The sequence below is a fragment of the Plectropomus leopardus genome, chromosome 7 (genome assembly GCF_026936395.1).
Source record: "Plectropomus leopardus strain MGB_pleo_1.0 chromosome 7, ASM2693639v1, whole genome shotgun sequence".
In the NCBI taxonomy this organism is placed as follows: domain Eukaryota; kingdom Metazoa; phylum Chordata; class Actinopteri; order Perciformes; family Serranidae; genus Plectropomus; species Plectropomus leopardus.
Window position 1 is genome coordinate 1,171,400 of NC_142182.1, and position 22,593 is coordinate 1,193,992.

Genomic DNA, 22,593 nt, shown 5'->3' on the forward strand with positions numbered 1-22,593 from the left:
AGAGCGGCCGCGATTACAGTTACTTTTTCAATGCTGTTATGTCAAATTTAAATCTTGTTTTTGTTTTGTGATAACGGATTAATTTATGTCAATTCTAAAAAAAAAAAAAAAAAAAAAAAACAAAAAAATTTATCACTTGAAATCAGGTTTTGTTTTCTGGGGATGAAAAAATGAGCGCCTCGTTCATGATGAAACTTCCTTTCAGCCTTCAAAGATCACAGCTTTAACTTTTTGTTAAAAACTTTTGGCAATTTTCTTTTTTCTTCAAAATTTTTGGCGATTGTCTTTTTCTTTACAATTTTTTTGGGGCTGATTTTTTTTTTTCCAAAAACATTTTACCATTTTTTTTATTTATCATTGTTTTCTTTTAAAAATATTTGGTGATTTTTTTTTTCTTAATTGGCAAAAAAAAAAAAAAAAAAAATTTCAAACTTATGGTGATTTTTAAAGGAAACCAGCCTTACAAAACCCACAAGTCCACTGAAATAACAATCGGCAAAAATACGCCATTTTTCAGAAATTATTGTTGCATTTTCACATTTTGGCAGCCCTTAAACACATCGTGTGGGACGAACATTTTAAGCACTTTTTCCTTGAGTTGATCAAAGAAAAATATTTGCAGCTTTGAGGTTTAAAAGGTTTAAAAAAACGGCGGTTTGTAAGACGCAGGTCTAATCTGCTGCTAAACTATCACAGCAGCGCAGTGAGAGGTTTGGACCTTTTGTTCTCGCGATGATGGCTCTCTTTTCTCGCTTTCTTGAGACAGAAAATAATTACCGCGTAATCTGGAGATAACGGCATCGAAACGAAAATACTGTAAGCAAGACGTTTCTCGGCTTCTGTGCTCAACTTGAGAGGAGACGCTCGATGTAAAATCCTGTTTCGAGACAGAATAAAGTCTGTTAAAAGTCACTCTTCACGTTATGTATGAGAACACAGCAGTCAGTATTTACCTTCTTTTTACTTCAACTTTAAGATACATTTCTATGATTCAGTGTCTGAAGCTTCACACCAACACAGCTGAGCGTTAAAGTTACTCGCGAAGGAAATGTAAACCGTACAGAGTGAAACCAAGCTATAAAAATGTAAATGATCAGCTGAAGGACTTTTTTTTACTGGATCAGATCCAGAGTATCAAAAATAGATTTCTTAATTAAAGGAGCCAATAAATAACGACAGGTTCGTTTCAGCCTCTGCGACGACATCACTGATTGTTCTGATTTTTATAAAAGTTGGATTTCAGCCCTTTTGTTGTATTTTAAAGTTCGGTTGTTAAAAGCTAAAAACCTCTTTGGTTTGAGGCGCGAGCCGCCGTCGCACCGAAATTCCTGAGACAGACGCGGAAACGGTGATGGATGAGGTACCCTGATGAGACGAGGCTTCTGATTGGCTTTCAGGCACTTGAAGGTCGCCGCGGTGCACTTTGTGCAAACGTGACCGTCGGTTTGATTTTGTCCAGAAGAAGAAGTGCTGAAGTCGCCTCCTGAGGAAGCGGAGCGACTACCGAGGGCCCCCGCAGAACGGCAAGGCAGCGTCACTGGACTTGTGCTCCCAGTCGTACTGGCCGAACTGGTCGGGCTGGACTCTGCTGCTCAGACCGCCGATGTCTCTGTCGATTATTTCATTCACTGCAACAAAAACAGAAGCACGAGACGCCGTTATTCATGACACTCAGCGGGACAAAATGTTTTCAAGTTTTCACATTTGTTTACAAATTTTAAAAATCGTTCCGGTCTCCAGTGAACTGTGGAGTCCACGAGAGGCGCAGACACACGGACCTCCATCAGCAAGCGCGAGTAAGACCTCCGTTTTCTTGGTGTTTTATTTCTCGTACAGTAACAAACAGATTCGAGGACAAATGTGTAAATTTTTTAAAGTTAATAGAGGCTCTATGTATTTTAAATTGGGATTTCCTGTCAGCCGCGACTCCTGCACATAGTCCTGCAGAGTCTTACTGCACGTGTGCTTCTGGACCTCCAATGTGTCTGCAGTCCACACTACAACTATAACGACAACGATATCGTTTGGATCAGTCCGAGAGCGAAATACTATCAGCCAATCAGAATCTGTCTTATTCAGACGTGACATCCAGCATAGATCCTAACCTCTGATTTGAACCACAAAATGTCTGTTTTCATGTTGAAAAGGATTTCTGAATCTGTGGACTGTTGGACTGTTTGCTTTTGTGCTCAGCAGAAACTGGTTGGGTCTGACTGTAGCAGATTCAGGTCAGTAGATGGAGCTGCTGGTTCCATCAGGAGAAGAGGAGGAGAGAGAAACACCGCCTTAATATGATGATTTATTGGCTGCAGAACAAGTTTTTAATTTAGATCCAAATCCTCCGAATTTAAAGTCTTCAGTTTGTCTTCAGAACATTTCAGGGACATTTTTCTACAACAGAGAGTTTAGTGCGTGCTGACAACATCGGCGTCTGAGCTGCTGCTTCTCTCTTTGATTTAGGATTTAGGAACAACCTTTAACGTGGTATCATCACTCAGTCACAGCTATTAACCTTTTATTGGGCTGCAGATGACAAAAAAGTGAATTTTCCCTGAGACGTGCAGCCAAATGCTCTCTGGCACTGACGCGGTCTCTGGACTTGGTTTTGTCTTTACTGATGTCCTCTTTTACCGTTGACACAATGTCCTCAAACTGATGTTGACTCAAACGATGAATCAAACTTTCCTTCAAAGACGACAGCTCCTCCTGTCGTTTGCTCTGCGCCGCCGTTTACAGCGTTATTGGTGCGGACAGCACTTTAGGGGACATTACTGGTGTCTCGAAGGCCTGGGCGGTATCAGGGTACTATAGAGGACCAGGGTGTTTAGAAATCCCAAGGCTGTGTTTTTCAATGCAGTCATGAATACAGGTGCTCCTCTTTCTACCTAACTCATTGTATGTAGTGCACAGCATGCACCACCAGAGCTCTACTGGTGGAACAGGCAGCTGAGTGAGAGACACAGCGAGACCTGAGTGGTGGAGGGAGAAGTTACAGGACTGTAAATAGATTGGAAAAAGAAATAAGATGGTGAAAAACACAAACGGTGGAAAAAAATAAGATGTAAAGAGAAAATTGACATGAGAAAAAAAATCTGATGGTAGAAAAAAAACAGATGGTTAAAAAGAAACTAGATGGTGAAAAGAAAATTGACAGCCAAAAAATGGTGAAAAAAAAAATCAAATGGTAAAAAATGATTGAAGAAAAAAATTATATATGGTGAAAAGAAAATTGACGGACAAAAATTAGATAGTAAGAAATATGGTAGAAAAAAATAGATGGCAAAATGTTATTTAAAAATAATAGACGGTGAACGATGAATGAAAAGAGTGCTCAGGAGAACGCAAAAGTTTCTAGGAATAAATTTTTCTTCCCTTCTAGTTTTTTCCTTCTCCAGGTTCTTTTAGGGCTCCGTATTTAGCCACTACGGAGAGGCCGGACGACAGCTGCTGACTGAACAAATTTAACCCCATCTGCACCATTCAGAGCAGCAACAAGCAGACACAGCTATTATTAACCCAGATCACAGACACACACACACACACACACACACACACACACACACACACAGGGGCCCCGACATATAAATAACCAACATCAGAGAGCCAGTGCGCACACACACACACACACACACACACACACACACACACACACACACACACACACACACACCTGCACGCCGCAAGCTAACAGCCAACACACACAGGGAGCTCTCAATCTGAGTTCGAGGACCAGAACTGTGTGTGTGTGTGTGTGTGTGTGTGTAGTGTGGTGTTTGTTTGTGTGTGTGTGTGTGTAGTGTGGTGTTTGTGTGTGTGTGTGTGTGTGTATGGTGTGGTGTGTAGTGTTTATGTGTGTGTGTTTGTGTTTTTATGTGTGTGTGTGTGTGTGTGTGTGTGTGTGTGTGTGTGTGTAGTGTGGTGTTTGTGTTTGTGTGTGTGTAGTGTGGTGTTTGTTTGTGTGTGTGTGTGTGTGTGTGTGTGTGTGTGTTTTTATGTGTGTGTGTGTAGTGTGGTGTTTGTGTGTGTGTGTATGGTGATGGTGTGGTGTAGTGTTTATGTGTGTGTGTGTGTGTGTGTGTGTGTGTTTATGTGTGTGTGTGTGTAGTGTGGTGTTTGTGTGTAGTGTGGTGTGTGTGTGTGTGTGTGTGTGTGTGTGTGTAGTGTGGTGTTTGTGTGTGTTTGTGTTTTTATGTGTGTGTGTGTGTGTAGTGTGGTGTTTGTGCGTGTGTGTGTGTGTGTGTGTGTGTGTGTGTATGGTGTGGTGTAGTGTTTATGTGTGTGTGTGTGTGTGTTTGTGTGTGTGAGAACCTGAGAGCATTTAAAAAAAAAAAATGAAATAAACCGGGCTTCCTACCGTCGTCCAGCGTGATCTCCTGGAGGCCCAAAGATCCCAGACCCGGCTGCTCCTCCGGCTCCTGCTTGATGCTCGGTGCGTCTCCTGGGCCGGAGAGCAGGGAGTCCTTCTGGGGGTCAGCAGGGGCCACAAAGGCTCCTCTGGGGCTCAGAGAGGGAGAGTGCTCCCTCTGAGGGCCACCGGAGGAGGTGGGAGAGGGGACGGTGAAGGCGTGAGGGGGCACCGAGGAGGACGGGGGAGAAAGGGAGGAGATCTGAGGAGGGATGGAGGAGGTCTGGGGAGGGAGGGTGAAGGTCTGAAGAGGAATCAGGGTCTGAAGGGGGACAGAGGAGGAGGAGGAGGAGGAGGTGAGAGGAAACATTAGGGAGGTCTGGAGGGGGACAGAGGGGGGAGGGGGGTGATGTAGAGGAGGCGCGCTCTGTGAAGGAGGACCACAATGCACTGGGATGCCGCAGGAGTCATAGTAGTAGTCTGTGCCGAGCACTCGGTCGTGGGAGGGCAGCAGGGAGAAGCCAGGGGGATTGTGGGAGATGTGGTCTGTCTCCCAGCGCTCCTGTTTGACTCCTGCAGCAGGGAGGTGCCGTCTGACTCCTGGCAGGTAGGTGAAGCTCTGCGTTAGACTTCTTCTCCTCTTCCCGTTTGAGACGCAGAACTGGACTTGGACCGGATCTGTCGTCTTCTTATTGTAAGGAGGAACCTCGACCACAATGCTGGACTGAGACACAGAGACACGAAGACAACTGATTAACCCCGGGGACGCTCGACCTGCTCTGCTCAGGGCCACTTTTGTAAAATAAGCGGAGGGCTGGGGCCAGTCGCAGCAGCCCCACACGTTTCCTCATGTAAATATTGCAGTCTGTGGGAAAATGGCATCTTTAAACATCAGTTTTTCACTTATGGAGCAAATCAATCTTTGTAAAAACTAACGATGAACATCTTTCTGCTGTCTCGATAAAGTCTGCAAACTCTCAGAATTTAGTCTTGAATGAATTTTTGGCAGCAATTTGAAATCTTCCTTTCCATGCACAGACGGCTGATGGTCTGCCCCGTCTCTGGTTTGTCTCTCGGAGCTCACTGGGATACTGACTTGTTTTTGGTGTCTGAGGTTGTGGGTTCAAGCCTCGTGTGATGCAGAACGCACATTTTAATGCCGAGTTGGTCATCGTCTTCCTTTTTGTCTGCTGCTCGCTGCTAAAAATGTCCGGCCCCCCACCCATTGCTGCGCAGCAACTATAATCTTTCTACTTACTCCGCTGCATTTCTCTGACACAACTCTGGCGTCCATCTCCCACAGTGATCTTCCATCTGTGGGGCCAAAACATGTTATTCATTATAGCAGCAGGATGTTAATCACAATCGGATGTACACGCCTTCAATGTGCAGTAAACAAACACAAAGCGATCTCACCAGGCCCTTTCTCCATGAAGACGACCCTGGACTGAGTGCTGATGTTTGACCCGCTGATGAGCAGCTCCTCGCCTCCTTCCACAGAACTGCTGGCTGGACTGAAGCTCTCCACCTGAGGAAGATCCTGGCCCGAGCGCTGGGCTGAAACACAACACAGTTTTTGATTTGGTATCTGAACATGTCATGGTTTCTCCATATTACATGACAAACAAAGCACAAGCACATTTACTTCGTGACAGAGGAACCATTCACTCAGCGGAAAGAAAAAAACCAAACACCTCCCTGATTGTGATCTTGTTTGTCAGAAGTTTGCACAAGCATGAAGCAAAACCTCACATCCCCTGAGTTTCCTCCTCTGCCTGTTTGATTAGATCTGGTTTCGAAATAAAGAAGAAACCCTCCCTTTCTATCGCTCTCTTGTTGATCGAAAACACTGACTGAGGTCACTGAACGACACAAGCAGATGCAGAAACGATGTATGAACAGTGCAGGTGACTCACAGCACTCCACAGGGTTAGAGGTCGTCTGCAGCCACAGCATCCGTCCGTCGGGCTGAGGGACGGCGACCCTGAACACAACCCGCACCCTCGTGTTCTTCCTCCCAATATCCATCTCTCCTTTCTTTAGCTCGATGTCGGCGTTACGCAGCTTCAGAATACCAGCGCAGTCGATGCTGTAGAGGAAAGCAAAGGGCACAATGTTTATCACAATGCATTATCCGCTACTTTTACGGTATCCTGTACAGCAATGATTCTCAACTTACGGCCCACAAGCCAAATCTGGCCCCTGACAGGGTCCCTGGTGGTCCCCCAACCATTTTCTAATTCACAATAAAAATAAAGTGATTGACTCTGTAAATAGTTTTTGTCCTTTTAGTCTCCATAAGGTGTCAGAGACATAAAACAGCATCAACATAGAGCTTGTTGATCAAAAAAAGAGCCAGAGGAGGATCCCCCACACCCCCGACAGAGGACACAGATAATGTGCTTATTCCTAGAAATGTCCTTAGATTACAGAAATGTCCTAAAATCTGAGAATTGTCAGAAAGTCCCAGAAAAAAAATCTGAGAATTGTCCTAAAATCCTGGAAATCTGGGATATGTCCAAAAATCATACAAATGTCCTAAAAACCTTAAAATGTCCTTAAATCCTAGAAATGTTCTAAAATCCTACAAGTGTCTTAAAATTCTAGAAACGCCCTAAAATGCTTGAAATGTCAGAAAATCAAAGAAAGGTCCTAAAATCCATGAAAAACGTCTTAAATCTGAGAACTATCCTAAAATCCTAGAAATGTCCTGTAATCAGAGAAACGTTTCGGGCTGCTGCGACCGGCTCCTGGCCTCCTGTCGTTTTGCAGCAGCTGCCCCCAAACAAAGACAGTCGAGAGAGAAAGACTGCTGTAGAGTTTTTGACCGCCAGCGGGGTCGCAGAGGGAGGTTTTAATGAATGAGTTATCTTCTGTTTGTATCTTTTGCTCCTTTAGCATGCTTACAAGCACACAGAGACAGTTTACGTTACAGCCTACGCAGAGGGCCGTAATACAAATGTATAACTCTTTTAAGCAAATGAAACACGACAAACAAGTTAAACAAGTCACACAGGACATCCGAAAAACTGGAGAATCTGAAGCAGGCTCACCGTGGTTTGAACAATCTCTTGGACTGAATCATACATCGCACAGTGTTTTGGTAGATGAAAGCGGCATTTAGAGCTGCAACTAACCCTTTTTTTCATCATCAATTAATCAGCCCATTATTTACCTGAAACTGCTTGTAAACAGGCACTAATAAATGCTGTTGATCACAATTAACTATTGAAATTCAGCAATTTAAAAAAAATAATCTTTTGACAGACCTAATTTCTAGATTTAATCTGAACATTATATGGTCAGTCTGGATATTGCTAATATAGTTAAAGTAAAGATAATGTAATAACATAATTTGCATTTTTTATTGATTAATTTTTTGACTGTATTAGTAATTTTCCAGTACGAATCGCTGGGACAGAAGTGAAGAAAAGATATCAGTGGTAGACTTTATCATGAAAACCAGAGTGGGCCGAGAATAGAGCCTTGTGGTACTCCACAACTGAAAATTATCAATAACATCAAGGGCAGTTTCCTGCTCACGTTCAAAGTCTCTTTATCAGGCATGTAAATGCATGTTCAGAAGTACTGAAGGCTTAAGGCAACAAACACTAGCTAAGACTTCATTTGCATTTTAACACGTGAAAAAAATGGTATGGTTTCTTTCAAAAAACATAAGGAGAATGCAAAAAGCAAAAAAAACAAAAAACAAAAACAAATGGTGGAATTACAGCGTTAGTCTGACTAAAACTGGACTATTAAAATACGGTAAATGGCTCTGCTCAGCTTCTGTAGAAACAACATAAGTGAAAGCAAAACACTGTGACACTGATATTTTTTAAATGATTTTTGAATATTAAAAGGGCTTAAATGATTTTATTGTCCCACAGAAGAGAAAACTCAGGAAAATTTGCAGTTATTTTCTTGTGATGCATTATCTCATTATCTAGGGAAACTGACTTTTCTTCTAGAGAATCAACATGAATTTTTTTTATCACAGAAAAATAACTGTTTCTTGTGATTTCAAGAAAACAAAAGCAGTTTTCTTGTAAGAAACAATCTCATAATATTGAGATATTGGCCTTTTGTTTTCTAGAGAACTGATTGACATTAAATCATTATCACAAGAAATCAGCCTTTTCTTTTCTGGAGAATCAAGATAAATTAAAAACAAGCTTTGTCATCACTGGAAAACATCTATTTTCCTCATTATGAATTATCTTGATATCATAAGAAATCTGCCTTTTGTTTTCTTGTGAATTGATATTGATTTAAAAAATGAGCTTACTTAAACCAAGAAAACGACTTTTGTTGTAAAATCATTTTCTCATAAAACATTATTTCATTCTCTCCAGAAAACTGCTTTCCGGTTTCTGAGGCCTGGGATGCAGCAAAACATATTTTAACCACTTAAAAAAATCAATATCAGTTTCAGTGTTCACTTTATTGACAGTATATATTGTCTCCTCTTTACCTTCCAGAGCTGATGGAGGCAGCAGTAGAGCAGCAGCTCCGCTGTTCAGTGGAGTAAAATGAAGGTTTTTCTCAGCAGAGTCTGGTGTTTTTGATAGATCGGCTTCATATCCTCGTCGGTAAGGGCTGTCTTACAGCAAAGAAAAGCCCTGAAAATATTCTAAATATAGCGTGCACTTATACGAGTGCTGATATTCTCAGGTGGCTTCAAACTAATCAATGAATGCAGAGTTTGCTCAGCACCGTTCGATTATATGTGCGTGATGCGACGGTTTTCGACCCTGAAGTTATTGTAAATAAACAGCTGTGATTGTGATTGTGTCTATATCATAGACTCTGTAAATAATATCACTTTATAGCAGCTAGATAAAGGATCAGACAGACTTCATTAATAGATTTCCACTGCATTACACTTTTTAAACAAGGCAATTAATGTAGCTGTACACGTTTTTATTGATCTATTGAATCTTTGTGTGACCTGCTGTGATTTTCTGTGAGTCTCATGGGTGCGAATGCTTTTTCATGTTGTTGGAGCCCCAAACCGAAGGTAATTTTCTGTCACTATGTGATAGACAATAGAGCTTTTTGAACCTGAAATCTTGAATAAATGGGATCCTCCCCCGCCGCTTGGATACTGGGAAAAGGACAGGAGTCACATTAAATGGACTAATCGAGCTGTAACTGTAGCTCCACCAAACTGTGCATGTAAACGTACTGATATCGGTTCAGATATCAAAGTTTTTATGCCTTAAAAATCTGACACTGAATCCAGTTTGGAAGGTGCTCCCTCAGTTACCTGGCCGACATGTTGTTTTCTGGAAGAAGAGGGATCTCCAGGAGTTTTGTGCCACCCATCATTTTCTCCTGGCAGGATGTGGTAACCGTCTTCCCCGTCACGCGGTGCACCTGGTAGAAGGAATGAGGGCGAAGGTAGCGGTCGTCCGCGGTGCCGATGAACAGCAGCAGGCTGAGCGGCTGCTCGCTGTATCCGATCAACTGCAGACACAGATTCAAAGACACACATCAGATTGAACAGCCGCCAAACATCTCAACAGTAACGTCACGTAGACTTGCTGAAACTTGAGGAGGATGAAGTCTTTTGAAACACTAAAAAAGCTCCAGACACAATTAAAACGTAAAATGTGAAACCAAAGCGTGATATCTCAGACAGAATCAGTCCAATTTTGACTGAACCTAAAGTGAAGAGGATCGAAGCTCAACACAAACAGAAAAGTCAAAACAACAATGTGTGGTGTCGAGGGAAGCTACTCGTTGGATCTTTTTAACCCTTTGAAAACTGAGTAAACTGGCTTGAATTATTATTATTATAGTATTATAGTATATTTTTTTAAATCAACAAGTTCAATTTTGATGCTGTTTTATGCACTCACAAAAACAATTCCCAGTGTCAATCACTTTATTTTTTGTTGTCAATTAGAAAACGGTTGGGGGGCAGATTTGGACCTTGGACCATAAAGTCACTGTTTTACATTGTCCTGCTCCTCTCCCTGCAGCCAGCAGTGTGACTTTCTGTTTCCTGTGTGAGTCAGCGGCTCTCACTGTGAGATTTTACACTTGTTGCTGCAGAAAGCTCATCTGGCTTCAGAGGCGGCCTGAGAATGTGACACCCAGAATAGACCCACCGGTGTCCGTTACATACGAGGCCTTCATCGAGCTTTACGTGCCTCAGCCTGCCTGCCAGGATCCAAGAACAAAACACAGCCTCAGTTGCTCTCTGATGCATCCCTGATGGATCACTGAATTGTCAGATATATCATATGAAAACAGGGGACGTGGGTAACATCTTTAACCCTTTGCAACCTGAGCATATTGACTGGATTTCTTTCAAAAACATGGATAGAAGGCAATGACAAACGAAAGAAGAAATGACCCAAAAGTCATCCAGAAATTAGAAGAAAAAAAAGAAAAGAAAATGACCTGAACATAAGTTTTTTAAATAATTTAGCTTTTTTCTTTTTCCCCTAAACATTATCCCTAGCTTTTAAAAATAGCTTTTTACAAATTTACAAATTTCTTGCAATTTGTTGAACCTTTCTTCCTTTTTTGCAAAGTTGCAAGCCTTGCCTTTTTTCAGTTGTTTTTATCTCTATTTTTTTTTTAGGAAAAACACCCAAATTTGGTCAAGGTTTGAGGTTTAAAATACTTGTGAAAGTCATTCGTTTCTTCTGAATAGATGATCTGTGAGTTTACCATAGTTTCCCTGAATGATCCATGGGCTGTAGAGCCACTATGAAGTGGTGAGACAAATCTGCCCCCCCAGTCTGTGATCACTCCTTTAATACAGAACGGAGAGGCGACATAACGGCGCCATATTCCCGCCTTGAACAGGCAGCGTAACAGGAGATACTGACATTTAAAACCTCCTGCTCAGACAACTGAAGTCAGAATTAAACTGAACGTTAGAATAAAGTTATATGGAACTCTTGCACAGGGACAAAAATCGTGTAAATCTGGTACAGTTTCAGCTGAAGTCAAACTGAGCGTGTTGCTCAGTCGTGAGGACTTGCTTTGATGACAGGATGTCCTGTGGCAGCTGCCTTTATGGACCCTCTGCTGCCCTCCGTCTCATAATGCGCCCTGTGGTAGGCTTTGGGCTGCACCTCCACCTTCAGCTCACACTGGTCAAACTGGCTGGGCAGAGGCCAGTCCAGAGGAGGCGGAGACGAGGTCCTGGAGGCAGAGACAGCGGACACACAGTGAACTGCATGACAAAAATCTTATACACCTGGGATGCTCAACTCACTGCCTGCGGGCCAAGTCTGCCCCCCAACAGGGTGCCAAGTGGCCCCTTAATCATTTTATAATGTACAAAGAAAATAAAGTGATTGACAGTGTGAATAGCTTTTGTCCTTTTAGTCTCCATAAGGTGCCACAGTGCACAAAAAAGAACCAAAATAGAGCTTGTTGATAAGCTAAGACACTAATGTCCTAAAATCCTGGAAATGTCCTTATATCCTTAAAACGTCCTAAAATCTAACATACGTCCTAAAATCCTACAAACATCCAAAGATCAAAAAAATGTCCTTACATGTGTCCTAAAATTATACAAATGTCCTCAAATTCTCGAAAACTTCTCAAAAACCTTGAAGCGTTTTTAAAATCCAAAAAATGTCCAAAAATTATAAGAATGTTCTAAAATCTGAGAAATGTCCTAAAATCCTAGAAACATGTATGGGGCTGCTGCGCGTGGCCCCTGGCCTTCTGTCATTTTGCAAAAGTGGCCCCCAAGCAAAGCGAGTTGAGTGTCCCTGTAGCCTTCACTGGCTCACTAACTTACTGTCTCTGCGGTAGAAAGACACAAATACTGATGCTACATGACCCAAGAAAACAGAGACAAAGAACTGTGGTTTTCTCTTTTTTTCTCAAGGGGTAGAAAACCAAAAGAGCAGCAGCACTCACTGAAAACTTCACTTATGCAATATGGTCAAAAATGAAAAGACAGACGAGTTTGAGCTTTTTTTTTACTTTGAAAATGTGAAAAAAGGGCAGGAACAACATTGCCAGAATTGTTGTGCGAATTGCAAGAATTTAGTGGATTTGGAAATGTGGATTTTTAAAAAAAAGCTAGGGAATTATGTACAAAAATTATATTTATAATGCTATTATTAAATATTTTAAATAATTATTTTTATTTCATAAGCATTAAGGTCATTTTCTTGTTTTATCTTTTCTTAATTTTCTTGAACTAACTTGTTGGTCATTTCTTTTTAAATAGCCCATTGCTGGTTTCCAATGTTTTTGAATGAAACCCGATTTGCTCTGATTTCAAGGGGTTAACCTTTAGATGTGAGTGGTGTCAATCTTTTTATCTAACTCTCCACGAGAGGAAAAGCATTTTTTCCAAAATGTGAAACTTTTTCTTTAAGACTGTTGTTACAAAGATTTTTTCTAAATCGTGATAAAGTACACAAAGGAAACGCTGCCTGTGGTTCAGAGAGCGAGCACCTTTAAGTATTAATTACAATAATAACTGATTAATAACTGTGTTATTATGAAGCCAACCTGAAGAGAGGAGGGTTCCCCGGTTTGGGTTTGTTCCAGCTGAAGTGAGAGGGCACCTGGAGGAAGAGATCTGCCAGGCCGTCCTGCTCGCGTCCCTCCTCCACAGGAGAATCCAGGTAGGTCTCCAGCCCGGGGTCTTCCTGACCGGCCAGGAGGCCCAGCTGGGTCCCCGACGTCCTCCTCGTCTTGGAGGGGACGTCCAGCTCCTGGTAACCCGTCATCAGGAGGGGCCCCAGGGCGCCGGCGGGGCTTCCCAACCAGGTTTCGTCTGTCACGCTGCCCCGTGGAGAGGCGCCTGGCGTGGGGCTGGGGGAGTGGTGAGGGGAGGGCGAGCGGGCGCGGCGGTCGGCACTGGAGTGGCGTCTTTTCCCGCAGGGGGACGTGGGTCTGGATGAGGGCCTGAGGGAAGAGTGCGGACAGGATTAGCAGGATTGTAACGGTTTTAGTGTTGGAAATATAAATTCAAACTGAACTTCCTGAAAATTAAATTAAATCAGAAAAAAAAATGTACTAAACACCACAGCGTTTTGAATCTTTGTATTTGAGGGCCACTTTTACAAACTGACGGGAGGTAAGGGGCCAGTCACAGCAGCACCTTACGTGTTTCTAGGATTCTAGGATGTTTCTCAGATTAAAAGGTATTCTTAGGATTTTAAGAATTTTTAAAATAATTTTAGCATGTGTCTATGATTTTCCCAACATTTCTCTGATTTTAGGACATTTCTAGGATTTTAGGACGTTTCCAAGATTTTAGGACAATTCTAGGATTTCAGTACATTTCTGTGATTTTAGGACATCAGTGTCTCAGTTGTGTCCTCTGTCGGGGGTGTGGGGGATCCTCCTCTGGCTCTTTTTTTTAACAACAAGCTCTATTTTGATGCTGTTTTATGTCTCTGACACCTTATGGAGACTAAAAGGACAAAAACTATTCACAGAGTCCATCACTTTATTTTTACTGTGAATTAGAAAGTAGTCCAGGGCCACCTGGCACCGTATTGGGGGCCAGATTTGGCCCGTGGCTGTAAGTTGAGTATAACTGCTCTACTGTTTAAGCTTCGTCACTTTTCCTCTCATGTTTAAATTTTGTGACAGCAAAAACATGATCCTCCAATAACTGTTAAGATATCCTATATTTACAGACTAATCATGGCAGATGTTCTCAGGCTGCAGTCTTTTATTCAGATTTTAGAGCTTTTATTGTCTGCTGTCTGGCTTTAAGTGTGTTTTGTACGGTTTGCTGGTTGCATGGCGGCTTAGAGGGTTTAAAAACAATGCAGTCTATTTATAGCCTGATAGGCATAACTCAGGGGAAAATGTCTGCAGGGTCTAGAAAAACAGATGTTGATCCTAATGAGACTACTTGGTTAATAATGAAGTTACTGAAGAAACGTTTGTGGACTGTGATGACACGTACCTGGACGTGGGCCGGCGGCTCAGCCAGTTCTCCTCTGTGACGCTGGTGCGAGGAGAATGGCAGGGCGACTGGCGAGGAGACTGGCGGGGTGACTGATGGGGCGTCAGCGCCGGACTGAAGGCTAAGGGATGTTGGTATTTTTGTTGCCAAAGCTCCACCCCAAAAGCCCCGCCCCCACAACCTGGGGACCCCAGAGGTGACCCAAGAGGGGACCCCAGGGCGAGGCGGGCGGCGTCACGCAGCTCCCCCTCCACGTCATCGTAGACATGAGAGAAGGACTCGCAGGAGGAGAGGTCGGACATCCAGCTGCGGGACGACAGGCTGCTGCAGGGGCTGGGGCAGAGCGCTGGGTCCCGGTAGCAGGGGTCCAAGGGCAGGTAGAGCTGGCCCCTGGACCAGGACGCCTCGGGGTAGCCCCCCTCTGCGCCGCCCACCGCCAAAGCCTCCTGATTGTTGCCTGGCTCCACATGGTTGTGAGGAGCGATGGAGGTGATCTGAATACTCGGGCAGTCAAAGGCTCTGGGGTTCACCTGGGCTCTGTGCTGGGGCCCCTGGGATTGGTAGTCAGCATGCTGGTAGGGGAAACACTGAGGGTCAGTTTGCAGCTCCTGGTTGATGATCTGCTCGGCCAGAGCCTGAGTGGAGGAGGGAGGCGTCCTCACATTGAGGTCTGGACCTGTGAGGATGAAGAAATGAAGCGACATGTAAATCAGACGTCTGATCATTTGCATCGCTAACAAACAGGCTGTTTTTTTTTTTATCAGCAGCAGCCTCAGAGCTGCAGCTGACGGTTAATACTCAACTATCACCTGGATAAAACCAGCAGAGTCATAAACTCTGAATCAACATCACAGCGTTTCCCACACCGTTTTATATCAGAGGTACTAGAATAACTACATCCTGTACAGCAGTGATACCCAACCTGCTGTGCCACTTTTGCCAAATGACAGGAAGCCAGGGGCCTCTGTCTCGGATTTTATCGTGTTACTAATATTTATAATGTTCCTAGAATTTTGGGACGTTTCTCAAATTTTCGAACATTTCTAGGATTTTAGGCCATATCTGGGATTTTAGGACATTTCTAGGATTTTAGCATGTTTCTAGGATTTTTAGGGCATTTTTAATATTTTAGGACATTAGGGTCGTAGCTGGCGCCGGCCTGGGGTGTGGGGGATCCTGGCACTTTTTTGATCAACAAGCTCTATTTTGATGCTGTTTTATGCACTCTGACACCTGACGGATACTAAAAGTACAAAACCAATTCCAAGTGTCAATCACTTTATTTTTATTGTCAATTATAAAATACTTGGGGTGTCACCAGGGGCCCTATCAAGGGCCAGAATTGGCCCTCAGGCTGTAAGTTGAGCATCACCATCTTAAAGTTTTGGATTGTGTAGTTAGATTGTTTGGATTTTATGATGAACTGATAATGGCAATGTTAAATATATCTCTTTTCCACATTTATGCTCTTTACTCCTACTGCTCAGGTCATATTTATGCCACAATAAAAAACTTTATTACTCTGAGTGATGTAATTCAAACTATTCTGCACTAATGTTAAACTGTCAGCAGTACAGTGACACTACGGCAGCAACCTGAAGCCACATCAATTTCCTTGTGCTGCCTTCAGACAAGTATTTAACCCTTTGAACCCTAACAAAATTGGCTTTATTTTGTAAAAAACATTCCACAAATTAAAAACAATTAGTAGATTTAGGAAAAAAATTAAAGTAGGGTAAAATGTCAAGGGAAAAAAAGAGAAAAGCTAGGGTAAACTTTGTTTATAATTACCATAATTACATATTTAAAATTCTGCTGCAGAATTATTATAAATTTCACTAAGTTTAACTATGTTTTGGGTATATGTCTTGTATTTTTCAATTCAATTTCTTGCTAAAAATGTCTTAGGAGGTAAACCCAAACAATATCCTTTTTGAAACCTGGAGCTAGGGCTGAGCGATAAATCTAACTGTGAATGTCGGCAGGCTGTTGGCAGCTATAGGAGAAGTAGGCCGACTCAAAAGTTTTTAATTCCTGAGTAAAATGATTAACAGCACAGAAGTTTGACAGAAGTTGAAGTCAGAGTCCTGCAGTCTAAAAAAATTCTAGAAAATAAATATTTAAACCAAAATTAACCTGATGATATCTTCATATCTCACTGAGGAGTCAAAGGAACCTTTAAGCTCGACAGAAAATAGTGATTTGTGGATATCGTGATATATATTGATATTAAAAAAGACTTTATTCCATATTGCCCAGCCCTAACTCCTGGGACTCAAACCTTGACCAAATTTGGGCGGTTTCTTTCTTTTTTTTTTTTTTTAAGAAAAGAAAAAGGAAACAAGGTTTGCAACTTGGCAAGAAAGGTTCAACAAATTGCAAGACATTTTTAGATTTAGAAAATTCTTTATAAAATTTTAAGCACTTATTTTTAGGTCATCTACTTGTTTTCTTTTTTAAAAAAAATGTATTTCTTGTTTTTTTAGGTAATTTATTTTTAAAAAAGCAATAATTTCTTAATCATCTTTGTTTAATTTCTTTTGTCGCTGCTCATTGCGTCCTTCCCATGTTTTTAGAAATCAAGGCAATTTGCTCAGATTTGAAAGGGTTAATGGTTCAGGCACGGGAGATATTGTGTTGTACAGTTCAGTAAATTCATTCACACAGCTGCACACACTCCTCACCACAGCCCTACTATTAATACCCCTCTTTCTCGCTCTGACACACACCTCGCAGGCTTCATGCAAAGAAGGCGTCAAAGCAGCAACTGTGATCTGCTTCATGAGACAGCTTCACTTCTCTGTAAAATAACCCTCCGTGTGCTGGATGGAGACAAATGAGACGTGATGCAACAACAGGGGCGGAGAGGAGGGGAATAGGCAACGCCCGTCGCCAGCTGGGAGCCACTAAGCGGTTAGAAAACCAGGAAGTACAACCTGCCGGCAGACTATTTTATACTGTTACTTTCACTTGCAGGATGCTTCAAACAGCCTTTTTTAGTGTTGATAGTCATTCAAGTAACCCCTAAGGACTGTTTGGTACATTTTAGTCTCTTTTCTTCTTCCTGTTGTGATAATTGTGTGTGTGTGTGTTGATGCATGTGTCCTAAATGTAGTCCAGATTGTGTATTTGAGTGTAATCAGTGAATTTGCAGCTCAGCTCCTACAATAAGTCTAAAATACACTGTGGAAACTAAATAGTTACATTCAGACTGTTCAGGTCCAAAAATGCTCCATTGAAACCCATTCAAACTGACATTTTTGATCCCACAGCCATCAGAGCAGAAAAACAGGACTTGTATTATTTCTGGGTGTCATTCTGGGCTTTTGACTCTGAATTTGTCATTTTGACTATTTTCCACCTGATGAGGTCATTTTGACCATTTTTGGCATATGGAGGAAATACATGCTATTTCCACTAGGTGACCTGTCACAGTCAATGTAGCTGCTGATCACTGACATATCCCAGACTGTCAGCAGCTACACTCACACACTGACATATCCCAGACTGTCAGCAGCTACACTCACACACTGACATATCCCAGACTGTCAGCAGCTACACTCACACACTGACATATCCCAGACTGTCGGTGAAAAAAACACACTCAATCAAAGTAGAAAATCATAATGTACAATATTTTTTAAAGCTTGATTTTGAAGAACACATTTTGCGTGCAGAGCGATTCGCATGTGTTTAATATCAAATTGGGCCCTAAAGGGTTAATTCAATGTGATTTAGACCGTCTTCGTATTCGGCCCCTCAGAGCAACATTTTGACAGACAGCAGTAACAAACACTTTCTTTTCCTCGTGTGTATATTTGATATTTGTTCTGTTCATCTAAAACAGCACCGTCCTCTGAGGGTCAATCCACCGTAACTACAGCAGCATGGAGCTGAAGAGATTAATCAATTAACTGATTAGTGTTTCTGCAGGAAACACTGCGACGTCTGTTTTGATCAGCTGTTCACCTCAGAAGTTTTAAATGCAGAAAATACACTGAATGTAGCAACAGCAACTACTTATTTAGCACTTGGTGACCTTTTCAAATGTCTTGCTTTCTCAGACCAACAGTCTAAAAATCAGAAATGTTCAGTTTAAAGTCAAACAGGGCACCTGCTGTTTTAACGATGGGCCGGCAGGTGGGACCAGCATGCACCTGGGTGGGCAAAATGTCTTTTTTTTCACCAGAAAAATAAATCAAGAAAAACCGCAATAATCCTGAATGGACACTGGACTTCTTTTGCCTGCGTACGCAACATGCCCATGGTGCATCAGTGGTCCCTTTGATTGTTTGATTTAAGTTTGATTTGGGGTTTTTTTTTGCAGATAACGGCCGCTACATCCAGATCTGTCAGAGCATTTTCAGCCACAATAGCAGCACGGTCTTTCTTCCATTTTCAAATTCAATTCTCAAAATTTAATTTTCAGGTTATATTCTTGTACTTTTGGGGTCATTTTGTCTTTTTTTGCTCATTGCCTTCTTTCTAAGGTTTTTAAATAAGTCAAAATTTAAAAAAGGGCAGGTAAAAACTATTTTATAATTATCATTATTACATCATTAAAATTATGCCACAGAATAATCATTTTTTTAGTTTCATTTAAAAACTTAAATAATTAATTAATTATCTATTTTATTATTTATTTATTTATTACTCATTTTCAGGTGAATTTCATGTACTTTTTACTAATTTCTAACTAATTTTCGGGTGACTTCATCTTTCCTTGCTCATTGCCTTCTTCCAGTGTTTTTCAAAGAAAACAAGACAAAGTTCAATAAGTTAATATAAAAGTTTAAATCCTCAAATGTGACTGGCTTAATGAGTTCAGACAGCATAAAATACCACAATATGAGCTGATCCAAAATAATAACAGCAGCTTGTCCAATGGTACACTGATCAATACATTCCTGCTACAGCAGACTAATCAATAAATCTTATTAAAACACAGTGAAGAGTCTCTGCAGCTCTCTGTGTTTTCAGATTAGGCTGATTTCTTCACCTCCTGATCCACATTAAGAGTTTCAGACAGCTGGACGTGTCACATCCACTGAAGTCACACAACACAACTTCCAGTCAAGATTTTCAAAGTAAGATCCTGTGTGCCAAACGCAGAGCTACAGGGGCCAATGAGGAGCCCAAAAAGTCGAAGAGTTCACTCTTATAGACTTTATATCCACATAGAAAACAATGCAGCCCAGAGCTCAAACTATTAACCCATTGTACTACAATCATTTTGGCAACAAATGATAACCACATCAAACAGAAACCTGAACAATAATTCCTGGCAAAACCACCAACTGAACTCACATTAGAAACTGATAAATATTTATACAGGATACTCAGAATGACAGCAATTAAAAACATGACAAGGAACTGGTTAAATCCCACCTCCACATTATTTAACAGCTGGAAATCAAATATATAATCAATGTATATAAAAAGCATTGCAGAGATGGAAAAACTAACGTACAGTATTAGAAATCAAGAGGAAGCGTATCTGCAACATATTATTAAACGGATTAAACACAATAATAAGAATTGAAGAGTCTACAGCTCTTATTCTGCTTTGCTAATTTGCTTTCTTTCTTTCCTTTTATTCATTTTTTTTGCATGTATAGGCTATTACTATCATCTTTAATTGTTATGATTATTACTATTACTATTATTACTGATATAACTGTCATTATTTTATTTTCTATCTCACCTGTTTTGCTAACAAATAAAAACAAATATAGGGATGTAAGAAAAAAATGTGAAAAACAATTGAGTTATATTGCAAGTAAAATTGCCAAATATTCTGCCTCTCTCAATCTCCCCGGGCTTTTTGACTGCTGATTAGACAAACCAAGCTATTTAAATTAGGGGTAAAGCAATACTGTTTTTTCAGGGCCAATACAGATACTGATTATTGGTCATTAATGAGACCGATAAATGATGTTTGAAACTGTTATGCATAACAAACTCCAACAACATCTTTAAATGCCTTCAGCAAATGTTTCATCAAAACTGCAACTTTCAACGTCATTTACAGAAAGTTCCCTTTTTTCATAAAGTCAAGTGAAAATTTAAATAAAAAGGTTCAGTGCTGACACTGTCTTTGCATTTTTCAGTTAATTAACTTTATCTTCGATCATTTAAATAAAAAAAAATAAAACGCTGATATAAATAATCAGCAAAATGCGAAATATCAGCCCCAATAATCTGCTAGGCTGATAATCTGTGGACCCCTGATCTAAATGTGTCAGCAGCAGCATGACTGAGACTCTGGAAAAATCAAATAAAATACAAAGATTAGTTAAATAAGTTCGAAACATAACAACAGTTCAAGAAATACGATGTTAAACTATGAAGTACAGGACAAGTTTATAAAAGTACAGCTGCAATGAATAGTTGAATAATCAATTGGTCAATACACAGAAAATTAATTGCAAACTATTTTGTTTGACGTTAAAGCTTTAAAGTTTATTATTTTTTTTAAAACAATTTTGATATTTTGGGTGTGGTCTTTTTTTGTTTTTTTACAATTTTAAGTTTGGGGTGTTTCTTTTCAGTTGTTTAGTATTATGTTTTATTTTTTTGGTGTGTCTTCTAATTTGATACTTCTGAGATTTTTAACATTTTTTTTTAAATGTTATCTAAATTTTATTTATGTATTTATTTGAATTATTATGAGTTGTGCTATATGTTTCACTGTCTAGAGATGATCTTATGTTTCAATGTTTTATTCAATGACAATAACAAAACTTGACTTGACTATTATTATTTTAATTATTATTATTATTATCCTTTAGGCTACTTACTTATTTATTTTCAGTTTCTATAATATCAATGTTTTTTTATTACTTTGATTTGAGTGGTTTTGTTTTCTTTTGTTTTGGAGGGTTTTTTCTACTTTTTAAAAAGTCATTTTGAGGTTTTAGGGTGTTTATAATTTGCATAAATTTGAGTTTAGTGGGTGTTTCATTAAAAAAAAATCTTTTTCTTAAAAAAAAAAAAATTGTTCCGCATTGTATACTTTTAATATTTTAAGTACATTTTCCCTTTCATACTTACTATCACTTACGTGACATTTCCAATGCATGACTTGTATATTTTGCGGTTTGGTATTAGTACTTGTACTCAAATAAAGGATTAAAATACTTCCTCCACCGCTGCTTGAATCTAATCTGATATAAAATCTGTTTCCTGCTCTGTTTTTGGCGTATTTCATTTTGAAGGCCACAGCGCTCCGTTTCCGGTGTGGCTCGCGCTAGCTCCCGTTAGCTTCACTCGGTCGATAAATCGCTAAATAACGTAAAAAAGAGTCGTTACCTGCCGCCTGTCTGCCGTCCTCCTCAAAGATCAGCCTGAAGTCCAGCTCCTCGGCGCAGTTTACCGCGGACATCGGACCGGAGACGCGCTGAATGTCCCGTTAAACCGCCGTCGGACCGACCTGTCTGTCCGTCTCTCAAAACTGACCTGTCTCGCTCACTTCCATCCGACCGAAAGAGGAACTCCGTTAAACCGCAGCGACGACAAACCCCGTCGACTAAAAGTCGCTCACCGACACCGACACGGTCAACAAAAACGCCTGCGGCGTCGGTAGTAAACGCGGAAAAGCGCCATGGCGGCGCAAAGTTGGCGTGTCGGTGTTTGAGGCTCGGCGGCGGCGGCGAGTGTCACTCCGGTTGATCCGCGCGCTGCGTTCACGAGCTGCACGGAAACCGCGCACACACCGGGGCACGAGCGCATCTTTAAATAACCGCTGCCGAGGAGGATTAAGGCCAGCGGTGGAGGAAGTATTCACATCCTGTACTGCAGTAAAAGTGCTAATATTTTATACCGTGTGTAGCTTTTAGCTGTTGTTTTATTTTTGTAAAGTGTCCCTGAGTGCCGAGAGAGGCGCTCATAAATAAAAGTATTATTATTATTAATAATACCTGCCTGCGAAAATACTGTGACAAGTCAAAGTCCTCCTCTGAAAACACATCTGTAAAAGTAATTATAGTCAGGAAAATGTACTCAAAAGTATTAAAAGTAAAATATCCATTTCAGAAATAAAAAAAAAAAAAACACACACGTACGCACACACACACACACACACACACACACACACACACACACACACACACACACACACACACACACACACACACACAGCAAAAATCACCCCAAAGCTCAAAATTATTTTTTTTAAAAGGAAGAAAATTTTAACATAAAACAACTCCCCAAAACATCTAAATTATAGAAACATGGTAAAACACATTCAAAAAAAACAAACATTACAAAATAATTGAAAAAACACCCCAAACCTTAAAATTAGAAAAAACATAAAACAAAAGATAGAAAAAACACCTCC

General features: G+C 40.8%; 1 protein-coding gene across 1 annotated transcript; it reads right to left on the reverse strand.

Annotated features, from left to right (window-relative positions):
• Positions 1 to 942: 942 nt before the first annotated feature.
• Positions 943 to 21,976, reverse strand: nfatc3b (nuclear factor of activated T cells 3b). Its single transcript, XM_088079568.1, has 10 exons — positions 21,567 to 21,976; positions 14,256 to 14,931; positions 12,842 to 13,240; positions 11,347 to 11,509; positions 9,615 to 9,814; positions 6,262 to 6,434; positions 5,762 to 5,902; positions 5,604 to 5,659; positions 4,355 to 5,069; positions 943 to 1,628 (listed from the first exon to the last, which is right to left on the reverse strand). Exons 1-10 carry the CDS (start codon positions 21,637 to 21,639, stop codon positions 1,501 to 1,503), a joined length of 2,724 nt encoding a protein of 907 aa, XP_087935694.1. The 5' UTR covers positions 21,640 to 21,976; the 3' UTR covers positions 943 to 1,500.
• Positions 21,977 to 22,593: the final 617 nt, after the last annotated feature.